This window comes from Amblyraja radiata, chromosome 39 (genome assembly GCF_010909765.2).
Source record: "Amblyraja radiata isolate CabotCenter1 chromosome 39, sAmbRad1.1.pri, whole genome shotgun sequence".
Taxonomy (NCBI): Eukaryota; Metazoa; Chordata; class Chondrichthyes; order Rajiformes; family Rajidae; genus Amblyraja; species Amblyraja radiata.
Window position 1 is genome coordinate 14,312,728 of NC_045994.1, and position 14,675 is coordinate 14,327,402.

Below are 14,675 nucleotides of genomic sequence, written 5' to 3' on the forward strand. Positions count from 1 at the left end.
CACTACCTGTTGTTTCCTAGCCTTTTAATAATAAAGTCTTTGTCCGTTAAAACATATTTTACACAGCACAGTTAAAGCAGGGCACAGAATGCATAGAAGTCTTCGCTTGCAAGACATACTCAGATGTGGACAAAGTGCAGTTCTCGGGTGGGATGGACGCACACAAACACTGTCGGCTCGTCAGCACTCCGCGAGGTCCGGGGAGCTACCAAAGTCTCGCTGGTGGGCTACAAGGTGGTCTCTCCGTCCAGGTCTCCCCGGCCCCTCTCTGTGTTTGCGTCGTTGTAATCGGACTCCATCTCGATCTTGAACTGCGGAACTGAGCAGATGGTGTTCCGGGCGTGGCTGAAAGCAGGCGAGGGTGGGCAGGAAATCTTGAGGTGTAGAGTTATACTGTTGAGAGATTAGGAAAGGGACGGTAATCGTAGAGTCACGGCGTCACAGAATCGTACAGCGTGGAAGTTGGCCCAACTTGCCCAAGCCGATCATCATGTCCCATCTACACTGGTCCCACCAGTTCAAGATTCAAGAGATTCAAACCCCTGTCCCACGGTACGAGTTCATTCCAAGAGCTCTCCCGAGTTTGCCCTGATTCGAACTCGGAGATTTACGGTAATGGCCGCTCGTCGGTACTCGGGGCTCTCGTGGACATTTTTCAACGTGTTGAAAAATCTTCACGAGTCTTCACGAGCTTACCTGCGTTAGCGAGTCTTCCCGAGTACCTGCCGTTAGCATTACGAGCCGCTAAGAGACGTCCCCGAGCTCCGACGTACCCGCTACGTTCATTCTCCGTGCTTACCACGAGTTTGATATTTTTAAAACTCGGCAGAGTTCTTGGAATGAACTCGCACCGTGGGACAGGGCTATCAAGATTCTAGATTGGTTTATTGTCAAATGTTCCCGATGTTGGGGGAGTCCAGAACCAGGGTTCACACAATTTAAGAATAAAGGGGTAGATCATTTAGGACTGAGATGAGGAAAAACTTTTTCACCCAGAGAGTTGCGAATCTGTGGAATTCTCTGCCACAGAAGGCAGTGGAGGCCAATTCACTGGATGTTTTCAAGAGAGAGTTAGATTTAGCTCTTAGGGCTAACGGAATCAAGGGATATGGGGAGAAAGCAGGAACGGGGTACTGATTTTGGATGATCTTATTGAATGGCGGTGCTGGCTCAAAGGGCTGAATGGCCTACTCCTGCACCTATTTTCTACATTACCTAATTAAATCTTTCTGTAACCTCTATTCTATAATCAAGAGCTGGTTTTAGAAAATAGGTGCAGGAGGAGGCCATTCGGCCCTTCGAGCCAGCACCAAAGCTTATTTATTGATAATCAAGTTTCTGTGTCATCTTGTTAGCTGAGAATATAAAACCTGCACCAAAGTCGCACTCGGGAGATCAACATTGACTGGTCTCCTAGTACGCACCAGTATATATAAATCACCCGTTACTTCGGACACCAACACCTCGCGGCCTTCCCATTTGCTCCTAGAGTGGGGAAGGCTCGTAGCAGGAAGAGATATAGATAGGGGGGAAAAATAGGACAGGGGGTGGAGAGAGAGAGAGGAAGACAGAGAGAGAAAATGCTGGAACCAAGATGTACAGAAGTTTGGTGAAGCAAAATACGGCAGATGCCAGAAACCTGAAATAAAAACCGATATGCAGGAAATACTCAGCTAGTCTGGCAGGCTCTGTTGAGAGAGAGAAAGAGAGAGACAATGATCAGGTCATAGATCTGAAAGATGGTTGAGCTGAAACAGTAATTGGCACTAACCTGCGGTCAAGTGAGTCAGAGTTGCCCGGTGATATCTCAGCATGTACAGCTCCAATTGGAGGACCTTTCTCCTGGAAACCAATCACATTCAAAGTTCAGATGAGGCCAAGGCATAAAACGGGCCGCATGGCGACCTCAAGAAATGCTGCAGATGCAGGAAATCCAAAGTAAAAGCCGGGATTGCGGGAAATAGCCAGCGGTTCAGGCAGCATTTGTGGAGGGAGATGCAGAAGAGTCTTTGACCTGAAACGTTAACTCTGTTTCTCTCTCCACAAGTGCTGAGTGTTTGCAGTATTCACTGTCTTTATGTTGTTCTTCCCCTCTGGTTTCTTGGTTAGGCATGGGAAAATGGCAGAAGCCACAAAGGTGGTCAAAAACAAAAATGGAGACACATGGAACTGCAGATGTTGGCTTACATTAAAAAAATGACACAAAGTGCTGGAGTAAATCGGTTGGGCAGCTTGGGGGGGGGGGGGAATAAAGCCTGGCAAATGACAGGTAGGTACAGGTTGGGGGGGGGGCTATAGATGAAAAAGACAAAAGGGTGCAAGAAGGAGAGAAGTGATGTAAAGGGCATCCTCCCCACATTGGGCAACTGAGGTAAACATACAAAGGGAAAAGGCTGGGAATACTCAGCAGGTCAGTCAGCGCGTGTGTGTGGAGAGAGAGAGAAACAGAATTAATATTTCATTGGTGGTAAAATGTTACCGATGACGCTGGCCAATGTGAGGGGAAGAATGTGTGGCAGGGGAGGTGACCAGTTCAGAAGCAGCACTGACCATAAAGGGCCTGTCCCACTTACGGGATTCCTTCTGCGATTTTTCCGGCATCCGTCATAGTCGCAGCAGGTCTCCGCAAATTTTCAACATGTTGAAAATCCAGCGGCGACCAGAACAAGGTGCGACTCTTTGGGCGACTTCTCACGACCAAATAGGCGTCACCCCGCGTCATGTCGCCTGTACGGTCGTGAGTAGCCGCCCAAAGAGTCGTACCTTTATCTGGTCGCCGCTGGATTTTCAACACGTTGGAAATTTTCGGCGACCTGCTGCGACTATGACGGGTGCCGGCAAGTCTCGGAAAAAATCGCGTAAGTGGGACAGGCCCTTTTACAGTTCTCCTGCCTCCTAGTTGTGTTGAAAGCTTTTAACTCCAGGGTCCCTGGAGCAATGAGGCAGCAACACAATGCAACATAGGAGACACATGTACTGCTGCTGTTACTTTTATTGGACTTTAAAGAGATCACTGATCAATTGAGCAAAGCGTCTGAGGATTTGCTCAAAGCAGAAAGAAAAAAATTGGAAGGAAGACCAAAGAAATGGTTCAAATTCCATAAAGATTGCCCACTGATTAGTGCGTGCGTTAAAGGCTTCAATAGTTAGTGATGGGTGGAGATTGTTAAGACGTAGACTCAAGGAACTGCAGATGCCGTAGAGATAATTAACTTGTTAAAAGGTTTAATGAATGAATCTGGTTGTTGGCATCAAATGCTTGACGGAGATCAGTAGATTAGTCTTTAGAGCGTCCGATAGACACATTAAGGGCCTGTCCCACTTGGCGATTTTTTTTGGCGAATGCCGGCATCATTGACGGACGTATCAGGTCACTGAAAAATACGTGGCGTGATGGCGCCTTGACGCTCGGCGTTTGTTCAAGTGTCGCAACATTTTTTTTTGTCGCCGCTGGATTTTGAAATGTTCAAAATCTTTTGGCGACACTGATATGACGCCAGCAGTCGCCGAGAATAATCGGCAAGTGGGACAGGCCCTTGAGTTAATAAGCCATCGTTGCCGGACATTTTACTCACTAGACGGGCCCTGAGAGCCATTTTTCTGTGTTTCAATTAGTTCCATAGGGATCTTTACTGGAGCTGGGCGAGTGCAAGTCTTGGGCTGGGAGGAAACCTGCAATTTTTGGCAAAACGTTTCGGACACAATAACTTCTCTTCAAACAGTCGGCAATGTACCAGACACACCAACAAGTACGATAATGTGGAACACTGTTCTCAAAGCACCAACCCACGTTGAAGAATACTATATTTTAATTTAATTTGAGTTCAGTTTAGTTTAGAGATACAGCACGGAAACGGGACCTTCGGCCCACCGAGTCCGCACTGACCAGTGATCCCCGCACATTAACACAAGCCTACACACACTAGGGACAATTTACACTTATACCAAGTTACACTTATACCAAGTATACAATCACCAAGCCAATTAACCTACAAACCTGTGCGTCTTTGGAGTGTGGGAGGAAACTGAAGATCCCGGACAAAACCCATGTGGTCACGGGGAGAGCGTACAAACTGCGTACAGGTAGCACCCGTAGTCGGGATCGAACCCGGGTCTCTGGCGCTGCAAGCGTTGTAAGGCAGCAACTCTACCGCTGCGCCACCGTTCTCAGACGCCTCCTCTGGACCCTCTCGAAAGCCAGCACATCCTTTCTCAGATATGGGGCTCAAAACTGCTCACAATACTCCAGATTGATGGTACGTGGATGTGAACGGTTTCATGGGGCATGGACTCAATGTGGGCATAGAAACATAGAAATTAGGTGCAGGAGTAGGCCATTCGGCCCTTCGAGCCTGCACCGCCATTCAATATGATCATGGCTGATCATCCAACTCAGTATCCCGTACCTGCCTTCTCTCCATACCCCCTGATCCCTTTAGCCACAAGGGCCACATCTAACTCCCTCTTAAATATAGCCAATGAACTGGCCTCAACTACCTTCTGTGGCAGAGAATTCCATAGATTCACCACTCTCTGTGTGAAAAAAGTTCTTCTCATCTCGGTTTTAAAGGATTTCCCCCTTATCCTTAAGCTGTGACCCCTTGTCCTGGACTTCCCCAACATCGGGAGCAATCTTCCTGCATCTAGCCTGTCCAACCCCTTAAGAATTTTATAAGTTTCTATAAGATCCCCTCTCAATCTCCTAAATTCTAGAGAGTATAAACCAAGTCTATCCAGTCTTTCTTCATAAGACAGTCCTGACATCCCAGAAATCAGTCTGGTGAACCTTCTCTGCACTCCCTCTATGGCAATAATGTCCTTCCTCAGATTTGGAGACCAAAACTGTACGCAATACTCCAGGTGTGGTCTCACCAAGACCCTGTACAACTGCAGTAGAACCTCCCTGCTCCTATACTCAAATGAGACTAGTTTAGTTGGGGCATCTCAGACACCTCCTCATCCCTACCCGCTTCACCATGATCGCGCAGACGAACACCAAGATCTGTTTCTGATCTTATTGGCTCTGGCCATCTCACCTCCACTACTTCCAACCTTATTGTTCCCCAGCTTCAGTATTACCCGCTTCTATCTCCTCCCCAAACCCACGCTATCACGGGGAGACTCCACACAGACAGCACCACAGGTCAGGATCGAACCTGGGTCTCTGGCTGCTGTTGCTGTTGGTACATAAGCAGCGGGAAGCGGTTCGACAAAGGGAGGGAGTGGATGGGGCTAACTCACACCTCACGAGGGCTCTGTCCATCTCGCAGTGTTGCAGAGTGACCAGCAGGGTGCAGTGATGCTGCATTTACCGAGGGAACATCTCGCAATGGGGTTTTCCTCTGCCAATCTCACAGCCCCATCCCAATCCCTCTGTTTGGTTTACATCCAAGCTCCTGGGACATGGAATAGTCCCCTTCCACTGCTCCAGCATTCAATGAATGTTCCCAAGATGCAAGTTCCCAAGTTTAATTTTTGGACACAAAAAGCTGGAGTAACTCAGCGGGACAGGTAGTATCTCTGGAGAGAAGGAATGGGTGACGTTTCGGGTCGAGACCCTTCTTCAGACCATCACCCATTCCTTCTCTCCGGAGATGCTGCCCGTCCCGCTGAGTTATTCCAGCGTTTTGTGTCTCTCTTTGGTTTAACCCTGCACCTGCAGTTCCTTGCACACACGGTTAATTTTTAGATTCAGGACCCAACATTCATATAAACCCAGGACATTGTTTAATATTCTCTAAATAAATCAGTGTTAGGCTGAAGCGAATATAGATTTTATCTTCACTCATGTTGATTGCCTGTAGACTCTACAATATAAACTGACAAATTCATGTGCTCCATAAATCCCATTCGGACAACGTTCGGTTTATCAAATCTTCCGGGCTTTTAGTTTCTATTTCCAGCAACACATCTGCATTCTTGCAATTCCATTTGTTTAGTTCTCGTACATTAGGATGATAAATGTCACAGGGGGCCAGGCAGCTTGAAAGGGAGAGTGGGAAACTTTAAAGGATGCTTACGAAGGAACTGCAGATGCTGGAAAAATCAGGTCGACAAAAAATGATGGAGAAACTCAGCGGGTGAGGCAGCATCTATGGAGGAAAGGAGTAGGTGATGTTTCGGGTCAAGACCCTTCTTCAAACCCCCAAAACGCCACCCATTCCTTCTCTCCAGAGATGCTGTCTGACCGGCTGGGTTACCCCAGAGTTGCCAGAACTCTGATGGAAGTATCAGAAATTCAATTCAGCAGCCCTGGCTGCGGTCCCTATTAATGTAAATGTTAGCGCACAAACTCCGTACAGACAGCACCCGTAGTCAGGATCCAAGCCGGGTCTCCAGCGATGTAATTGTGTATTGTTGATGTCCCTACTACTTATTCTTTGTTTCATTTTGTTAAAATGTTTGTAATTTGCTTGTTATAATCTGTAAGGTGTCCCTGAGAGTCCCGAGAGGCTCCCATAAATAAAATGTATTATTATTATTATTGGTATTATTATAATTAATGCAGCAACCCTACTACTGTGCCAGCGTGACTGCAATTTTAGATGCGTTGGTAAGATATTGAACAAGATAGATCTTTATTCTTTGGAGCGCAGAAGGTTAAGGGGGGGGGGACTTGATAGAGGTCTTTAAAATTATGAGAGGTATAGACAGAGTTGACGTGGATAAGCTTTTTCTATTGAGAGTAGGGAAGATTTAAACAAGAGGATATGATTTGAGAATTAAGGGACAGAAGTTTAGGGGTAACATGAGGGGGAATTCTTTACTCAGAGAGTAGTAGCTGTGTGGAATGAGCTTCCAGTGGAAGTGGTGGAGGCAGGTCCGATTTTATCATTTAAAAATAAATTGGATAGGTATATGGACGGGAAAGGAATGGAGGGTTATGGTCTGAGTGCAGGTAGATGGGACTAGGGGAGGGTAAGTGTTCGGCACGGACTAGAAGGGCTGAGATGGCCTGTTTCCATGCTGTAATTGTTATATGGTTATATTGAATCATTGGGCAGACACCGCACAGTTTTAGATCCACCAGAAGATTGAAAAGATTAGAGTATCAATAAACTGGACGCCATTCTCCCTCCGTTAGTTGCTCACCTCATCAACGCTGTTTCTGTCCTGGTCTTTACTCTTCACCTTTTTCTTCTTCTTGTCTTCCTCTTTCTTCTTGTCTTTCTCCGGGAGGATGTCGTCCAACCAGGCCAGGTCGTGCTGGGTGAAGACTAGATCCAGCATCTTCCGCACGAGGATGAGCGCAAGGATCTAGCGCACGAGCGGGAGTCGGGGTGAGACCTTGCCGATGGACAATGTCCAACAACGCTGCCCTCGCTAGAGCAAACCAACCCGCAATCCTATTCCTTCCTCATTAAAGAATGAACCAGGCCTGTTTCGACACTATATGACTCCAGGACTCAATGAGGTACATGGATAGGAAAAGTTTAGAGAGATATGGACCAAACATGGGCAGGTGGGACCACCGTAGATGGGGCATCTTGGTTGGCGTGGGCGTTGGGCCGAAGGGCCTGTTTCTGTGCTGTACGATGCTCTAACTCTCTGACAAGTTCTAAGAGACAGAATTAAGCCTGTCCCACTGTAGGAGGTAATTCAAGAGTTCTCCCGAGTTGCCCCTGATTCGAACTCGGAGAATTACGGTAATAGCCGCTCGTAGGTACTCGGGGCTCTCGTGGACATTTTTCAACACGTTGAAAAATCTTCGCCAGTCTTCACGAGCTTACCGCGTTTCCCGAGTACCAGCCGTTAGCGCAGCGAGCCGCTAAGAGACGTCCCGAGCTCCGACGTACCTCGGGAGAACTCTTGAATTACCTCTTACAGTGGGACAGGCCCTTTAGAGAAACCCTTAGAACTCGTCAGAGAGGCAGAGCATTGTACAGCATTGAAACAGGCCCTTCGGCCCAAAACCCACACCAACCAAGATGCCCCATCTACGGTGGTCCCACCTGCCCGTGTTTGGTCCATATCTCTCTAAACTTTTCCTATCCATGTACCTCATTGAGTCCTGGAGTCATATGGTGTGGAAACAGGCCCTTCAGCCCAACTTGCCCACACTGCCCAACATGCCCCATTTACACTAGTCCCACCTGCCCGTGATTGGCATATAACCCTCCAAACCTATCCTATCCATACACCTGTGCAAGCATCTTTTAAATGTTGTTATAGTTCCAGCCTCAGATACCTTCTCTGGCAGCTCGTTCCATACACCCACCACCCTCTGTGTGGAAAGGTGCAAGCCCACCCAGGGTAAAAGGCCCTGTGCATTCACCCTATACATGATTTTGTACACCTCTGTAAGATCACCCCTCAGCCCCCTAGTACTTATCCCCATGAGTGTCTGATGCACATTTGAGACATTTTCCAATACAGCTCCTTAATAAATGTAGGTCGGCAGAATCTCTGGAGAGAAGGAATGGGTGACGTTTCGGGTCGAGTCCCATCTTCAATCTGAAGAAACGTCACCCATTCCTTCTCTCCAGAGATGCTGCCTGTCCCGCTGAGTTACTCCAGCATTTCATGTCTCTCTTCGATCTAAACCAGCATCTGCAGTTCCTTCCTACACATAGAAACATAGAAAATAGGTGCTGGAGGAGGCCATTCGGCCCTTTGAGCCAGCACCGCTGTGATCATGGCTGATCGTCCCCAATCAATAAACCGTGCCTGCCTTCTCCCCATATCCCTTGATTCCACTAGCCCCTAGAGCTCTATCTAACTCACCATCTAACATAATAAATGTAGGTTGTTGATTGATATGAAGTCTACTGCCCTCATGAATGGCTACAAAGTATTGACATGTCTTACCATAATGGGGAAAATGATGGCAGCCACAGTGGACTTTAAGATCCAGAGGACAGATAGGCAGATGACTTGTACCAAGGTGAATAGGTGGACCCGTCGAAGGGGCACGTGGCGTAGGTAGATGTAATCAGGCTGGTGCTTCGATGGCATGAGGAAGAGTTTGCATCGATCCCAAAACTGTATAGGTCGGCACGGACACAGAGCACAGATTTAAAGATGTAAACGAGAACTTGAAGCAGACATGAAGGACTATGCTGAACACGTCAACGTGAGAAAGGGGGGGGGGAGCTAAAATAACAGGCGTCTAAGGACAAAGAAAGAAATAGATAATGACAAAGTAAGGACCAACATACCTGAATACCATTTAATGAGGCCACGCCCATGTAAAGGAAGACTCCATAAAGTACGGCCATTGGAATGTACTGGGGATAAACAAAGGAATAATAATAATAATAAATTTTATTTAATGGGCGCCTTTCAAACATCTCAAGGACACCTTACATAGTATATCGGAATAACATATAATCGGAATATAACAAGTAATAAAGACATCACAGAGACACAAATTAAAAACAGGATTCAATCCAAAAACAGAAAATCAAAAACACAGTGTGAAGAGAGAGCAGCGGCAGCCAAAGCGCGCCAGCGTCCACTCTCTCTTCACGGCAGCCATCTTGGACACAGACCTACAAGACTACAATTAGACAAAAAAATCATCCCCCCACAGTGGGTAGCACTGTGGAGGAAGGCACAAAGGAAGCCATGAATATATTGCTGTACAACAGACGTTCGTTCCTGCTCTTGCTAAGTTAGTTTAAGACCCTTCTGAGTAGCTACAAAGAGATTTTTTTTTTTTAACTTGTATTTTAATGTTGCTTTTTTTACCTGTTTTTAAAACTATTCGTACTGTTTTTTATCAGGAACTGGATTGTTTTTATTTATGCGTTTTTATGTGCGATGCTCCGGTATTCCCTGGGAAACGTCTTCTCATTTTGCACTGGACAGCTGTTGCTTTGCAAGATGACAATAAAAAGGATGATGATACACCACCGATCCCACAGTACTTGAGTTCCACAAGTCTCACCTCATCCACTGTGTTTAAGGTGCTAGCCAGCATCTTCAGGGCTGATGAAGAACCTCCATCAATTGTGTGACTTATGGTCTCAGGGCAACACAAAGTAACATCACAAAGTAAACTTTAGCCATTAGAGATACAGCGTGGAAACAAGCCCTTCTGCTCAGCTGACCAGCGATCACCTTGTACACTAGCACTATCAATAGACAATAGACAACAGGTGCAGGAGTAGGCCCTTCGTGCCAGCACCGCCATTCAATGCGATCATGGCTGATCATCCCCAATCAGTGGGGTGGGAGATTGCAACCTTCACGTGGTCCACCCTGTTTCGACTAATGCAATCAACCCGAGATGCACAAACAAATAGATCAAATAGAACAAGTTGACCTAGAACTTTAGGCTGTGCACGCCATACGCAAGAATAAGGTCCCCAAACAGTACCCCATTCCTGCCTTCTCCCCATATCCCCTGACTCCGCTAACTTTAAGAGCCCTACACACTAGGGACATTTCACAATTTACAAAAGCCAATTAACCAACAAATCTGCATATTTAGTTTAGAGATACAGCGCGGAAACAGCCCCTTTCGGCCCACCGGGTCCGTGACGACCAGCGATCCCCGCATATTAACGCTCTCCTATACCCACTAGGGACAATTTTTACATTTACCGAGCCAATTAACCTACAAATCTGCACGTCTTTGCAAAGTGGGAGGAAACCGGAGCACCCGGAGAAAGCCCACGAGGTTACGGGGAGAATGTACAAACTCCATACGGACAGCACCCATGGTCAGGATCGAACCCGTGTCTCTGGCGCTGTCAGGCAGCAACTCTACAGCTGTGCCACCGTGCCACCCTAACATGCACCCAAGTGCAAAATATCTTTGAAAGTAATGCCCCTGTCCCACTTAGGAAACCTGAACGGAAACCGCTGGAGACTTTGCGCCCCACCCAAGGTTTCCGTGCGGTTCCCGGAGGTTGCAGGTGGTTGCCGGAGGTTGCAGGTAGTGGAAGCAGGTAGGGAGACTGACAAAAACCTCCGGGTTTTCTAAGTGGGACAGGGGCATTAGGGTGAACTTCCTTCCTGTTAAAGGCAGCGAGATTCTGAAGTTTCCAACAAAGGGATTAAGGTCCTAAGTGATATATGAAGAAAGACTGGATAGACTTGGCTTATACTCGCTAGAATTTAGGAGATTGAGAGGGGATCTTATAGAAACGTACAAAATTCTTATGGGGTTAGACAGGCTAGATGCAGGAAAATTGTTCCCGATGTTGGGGAAGTCCAGGACAAGGGGTCACAGCTTAAGGATAAGGGGGAAATCCTTTAGGACCGAGATGAGAAGAAACTTTTTCACACAGAGAGTGGTGAATCTCTGGAACTCTCTGCCACAGAGGGTAGTTGAGGCCAGTTCATTGGCTATATTTAAGAGGGAGTTAGATGTGGCCCTTGTGGCTAAAGGGATCAGGGGGTATGGAGAGAAGGCAGGTACGGGATACTGAGTTGGATGATCAGCCATGATCATATTGAATGGCAGTGCAGGCTCGAAGGGCCGAATGGCCTACTCCTGCACCTATTTTCTATGTATCTATGTATCTAAGTGATAGGAGTAGAATTAGTCTACACTTAGGCTTGGATAGAGTGGATGCGGAGAGGATGTTTCCACTCGTGGGAGAGTCTAGGACTAGAGGTCACAGCCTCAGAATTAAGGATGTTCCTTTAAGAAGGAAATGAGGAGGAAATTCTTCAGTCAGAGGGTGGTGAATCTCTTTGCCACAGAAGGCTGTGGAGGCCAAGTCAAGTCTACTCCGCCATTCAAACATGGCTGGTCTATCTCTCCCTCCTAAACACATTCTCCTGCCTTCCCCCCCATAACCTCTGACACCCGTACTAATCAAGAAATCTAATCAGGATTGTTGCTAATTAGCCGGAAATCTGACCTTCAGAACTGGAGCGAGGAAGACGGAGACTCCCGTGAGAATGAAGACAACAAGGCCGGTAAATCTTTGTTCCCTGGGGAAGGAAAATAGACATTCAGAAGTCATTCGAATAAATGAAAGTTGCTCGATAAACCTACCTTAGCATCACAGAAACCAGAGAGAGATACAGCACAGAAACAGGCCCTCAGCCCTTGATGGGTTAGTGTGGGTTAGTACGGGTGTCAGGGGTTATGGGGAGAAGGGAAAAGAATGGGGTTGAGAGGGAAAGGTAGATCAGCCATGGCAGAGTAGACTTGATGGGCTGATCGGTCGAATTCTGCTCCTGGAACACATGAACAGCCATCACTGTCGACTTTATTTACTTGATTTAATTTCTTATTTTGATTGTTTTTATTGCGTGGCTATTATTTTTACTCATGTTTTATGTCTTTTAATTTATTGTTGTATTTCATATGTAATTTATGCGCCTTATGTGAGCTGCTATATTATGTTCTGTTATGTTGTCTGTTTATGATGTCTTGTTTATTCTTCTGCACAGCACTTTGGTCAACATTGGTTGTTTTAATGTGCTTAACAAATAAAGTTGGATTGGATTGGACTGTCCCGGTGCTTTCCGTACAGAGTTTGTACGTTCTCCGAGTGACTGCGTGGGTTTTCTCCGGGTACTCTGGTTTCTTCCCAGATTCCAAAAACGTAGGTTGATTGACCTCCAAATTGTAAATTGTCTCTAGTGTGTAGGTTAGTGCTGGTGAACGAGGTGATCGCTGGTCGATGCGGACTCGGTGGGCCAGAGGGCTTGTTTCCACGGTGTGTCACTATAGTCAAGTATAAAGTATATTTGCAAACTCTAACAGTTAGACTGGCCGTTACTCCTATGGTCATTTGTCAAGTTGATGATGTCAAACCCAGGACTTGTGTTGTGTAGGAAGGAACTGCAGATGCTGGTTTAAACCGAAGATAAATGCAAAACGCTGGAGTAACTCAGTGGGTCAGACAACATCTCAGGAGAAAAGGAATGGGTAATGTTTTGGTTCGTGACCCTTCTTCAGACTCAGGGGTAAGGGAAACAAGGGATATAGATGGTGATATATGATGGGCGTTTGATGGCACTGGGTCTGGAGGTTAGAAGGATGAGGGGGGAACACATTGAAACTTATCGAATAGTGAAAGGCTTGGATAGAGTGGATGTGGAGAGGATGTTTCCACTAGTGGGAGAGTCTAGGACTAGAGGTCAAAGCCTCAGGATTAAGGATGGTCCTTTAAGAAGGAGATGAGGAGGAAATTCTTCAGTCAGTGGGTGGTGAATCTGTGGAATTCTTAGCCACAGAAGGCTGTGGAGACCAAGTCAATGGATATTTTTAAAGCGGAGATGGAGAGATTCTTGATTAGTACGGGTGTCAAGGGTTATGGGGAGAAGGCAGGAGAATGGGGTTAGGAGGGCGAGATAGATCAGACATGATTGAATGGCAGAGTAGACTTGATGGGCCGAATGGCCACATTCTGCTACCATCACTATGACCATATGAACTGCAGAAGGTAGACAAAAGTGCTGGAGGAACTCAGCGGGTGCGGCAGCATCTATGGAGCGAAGGAAATAGGCAACGTTTCGGGCCGAAACCCTTCTTCAGACTGATAGACAACTGCAGACACCGGTTTTAAAAAAAGACAAAGTGCTGGAGTATCACATGATATAGAGAGACTTTGAACAAATGAATGAAAGGTGTGCAAAAAAGTAACAATGACAAAGGGAACAGGATGTTGTTATCTTGCTGTGCAAGCGAAGACATGTACGTCCGGCGGTGTCGCGCGCACCTACCTCACCCCGAGAAACTGCGGCTGCTCTCCGGGCGCGCTGGTTTCGGTTTCCATTTTCAGACCGTCAATGTGGGCGATGGAAATCACGGTGGCCGCCACGTACCAGGGCAGCCCCATGAAGGAGCAGACGCCCATCAGCAGACCAACCCAGAACAGGTCCAGGTGGTAACCAGCGCCTTTCTGGAGTACAAGTGGAGGAACATCGTCAACCCAAATGCCAATCCGCTCCTGCACATCTTCAACACAAATACCATTAACGAGGATGTTGCCAGGACTAGAGGGTCTGAGCACTAACTCTTGGGACGGCAGATGGCACAATGGGCTAAGTGTTCGGCTGGCAACCGGAAGGTAGCCGGTTCGAATCCCGCTTGGAGTGCATACTGTCGTTGTGTCCTTGGGCAAGACACTTCACCCACCTTTGCCTGTGTGTGAATGTGTGTGAATGTGTGTGAGTGATTGGTGGTGGTCGGAGGGGCCGTAGCCGCAGATTGGCAGCCACGCTTCCGTCAGTCTGCCCCAGGGCAGCTGTGGCTACAGAAGTAGCTTACCACCACCGAGTGTGACTGAGGAGTGAATGAATAATGCGATGTAAGGCGCCTTGAGTATTAGAAAGGCGCTATATAAATCCCATCCATCATTATTATTATAACTCTAAGCCATGCCTCTTGTAAAAGACCTGATGGTAGACAAAAATGCTGGAGAAACTCAGCGGGTGAGGCAGCATCTACGTTTAAGTTTAACGGTCAGATTGACAGGGATGTCAGGACTTTCACATGAAGAAAGACTGGATAGACTCGGCTTGTACTCGCTAGAATTTACAAGATTGAGGGGGGATCTTATAGAAACTTACAAAATTCTTAAGGGGTTGGACAGGCTAGATGCAGGAAGATTGTTCCCGATGTTGGGGAAGTCCAGGACAAGGGGTCACGCAGTTTAAGGATAAGGGGGAAGTCTTTTAGGACCGAGATGAGAAAAACATTTTTCACACAGAGAGTGGTGAATCTGTGGAATTCTCTGCCACAGAAGGTAGTTGAGGCCACAGTT

General features: G+C 47.0%; 1 protein-coding gene across 1 annotated transcript in view; it reads right to left on the reverse strand.

Moving 5' to 3' along the window:
• Positions 1–227: 227 nt before the first annotated feature.
• Positions 228–14,675, reverse strand: part of slc4a5 (solute carrier family 4 member 5) — a 48,568-nt gene continuing 34,120 nt past the window's right edge. The window contains exons 17-23 of the mRNA XM_033013822.1: positions 13,633–13,811; positions 11,817–11,889; positions 9,159–9,227; positions 8,809–8,982; positions 7,093–7,257; positions 1,772–1,842; positions 228–393 (exon numbers count right to left, since the gene is read on the reverse strand). Of these exons, the coding sequence (XP_032869713.1) occupies positions 228–393; positions 1,772–1,842; positions 7,093–7,257; positions 8,809–8,982; positions 9,159–9,227; positions 11,817–11,889; positions 13,633–13,811 (897 nt within the window). The remainder of the gene's footprint in view (positions 394–1,771; positions 1,843–7,092; positions 7,258–8,808; positions 8,983–9,158; positions 9,228–11,816; positions 11,890–13,632; positions 13,812–14,675) is intronic.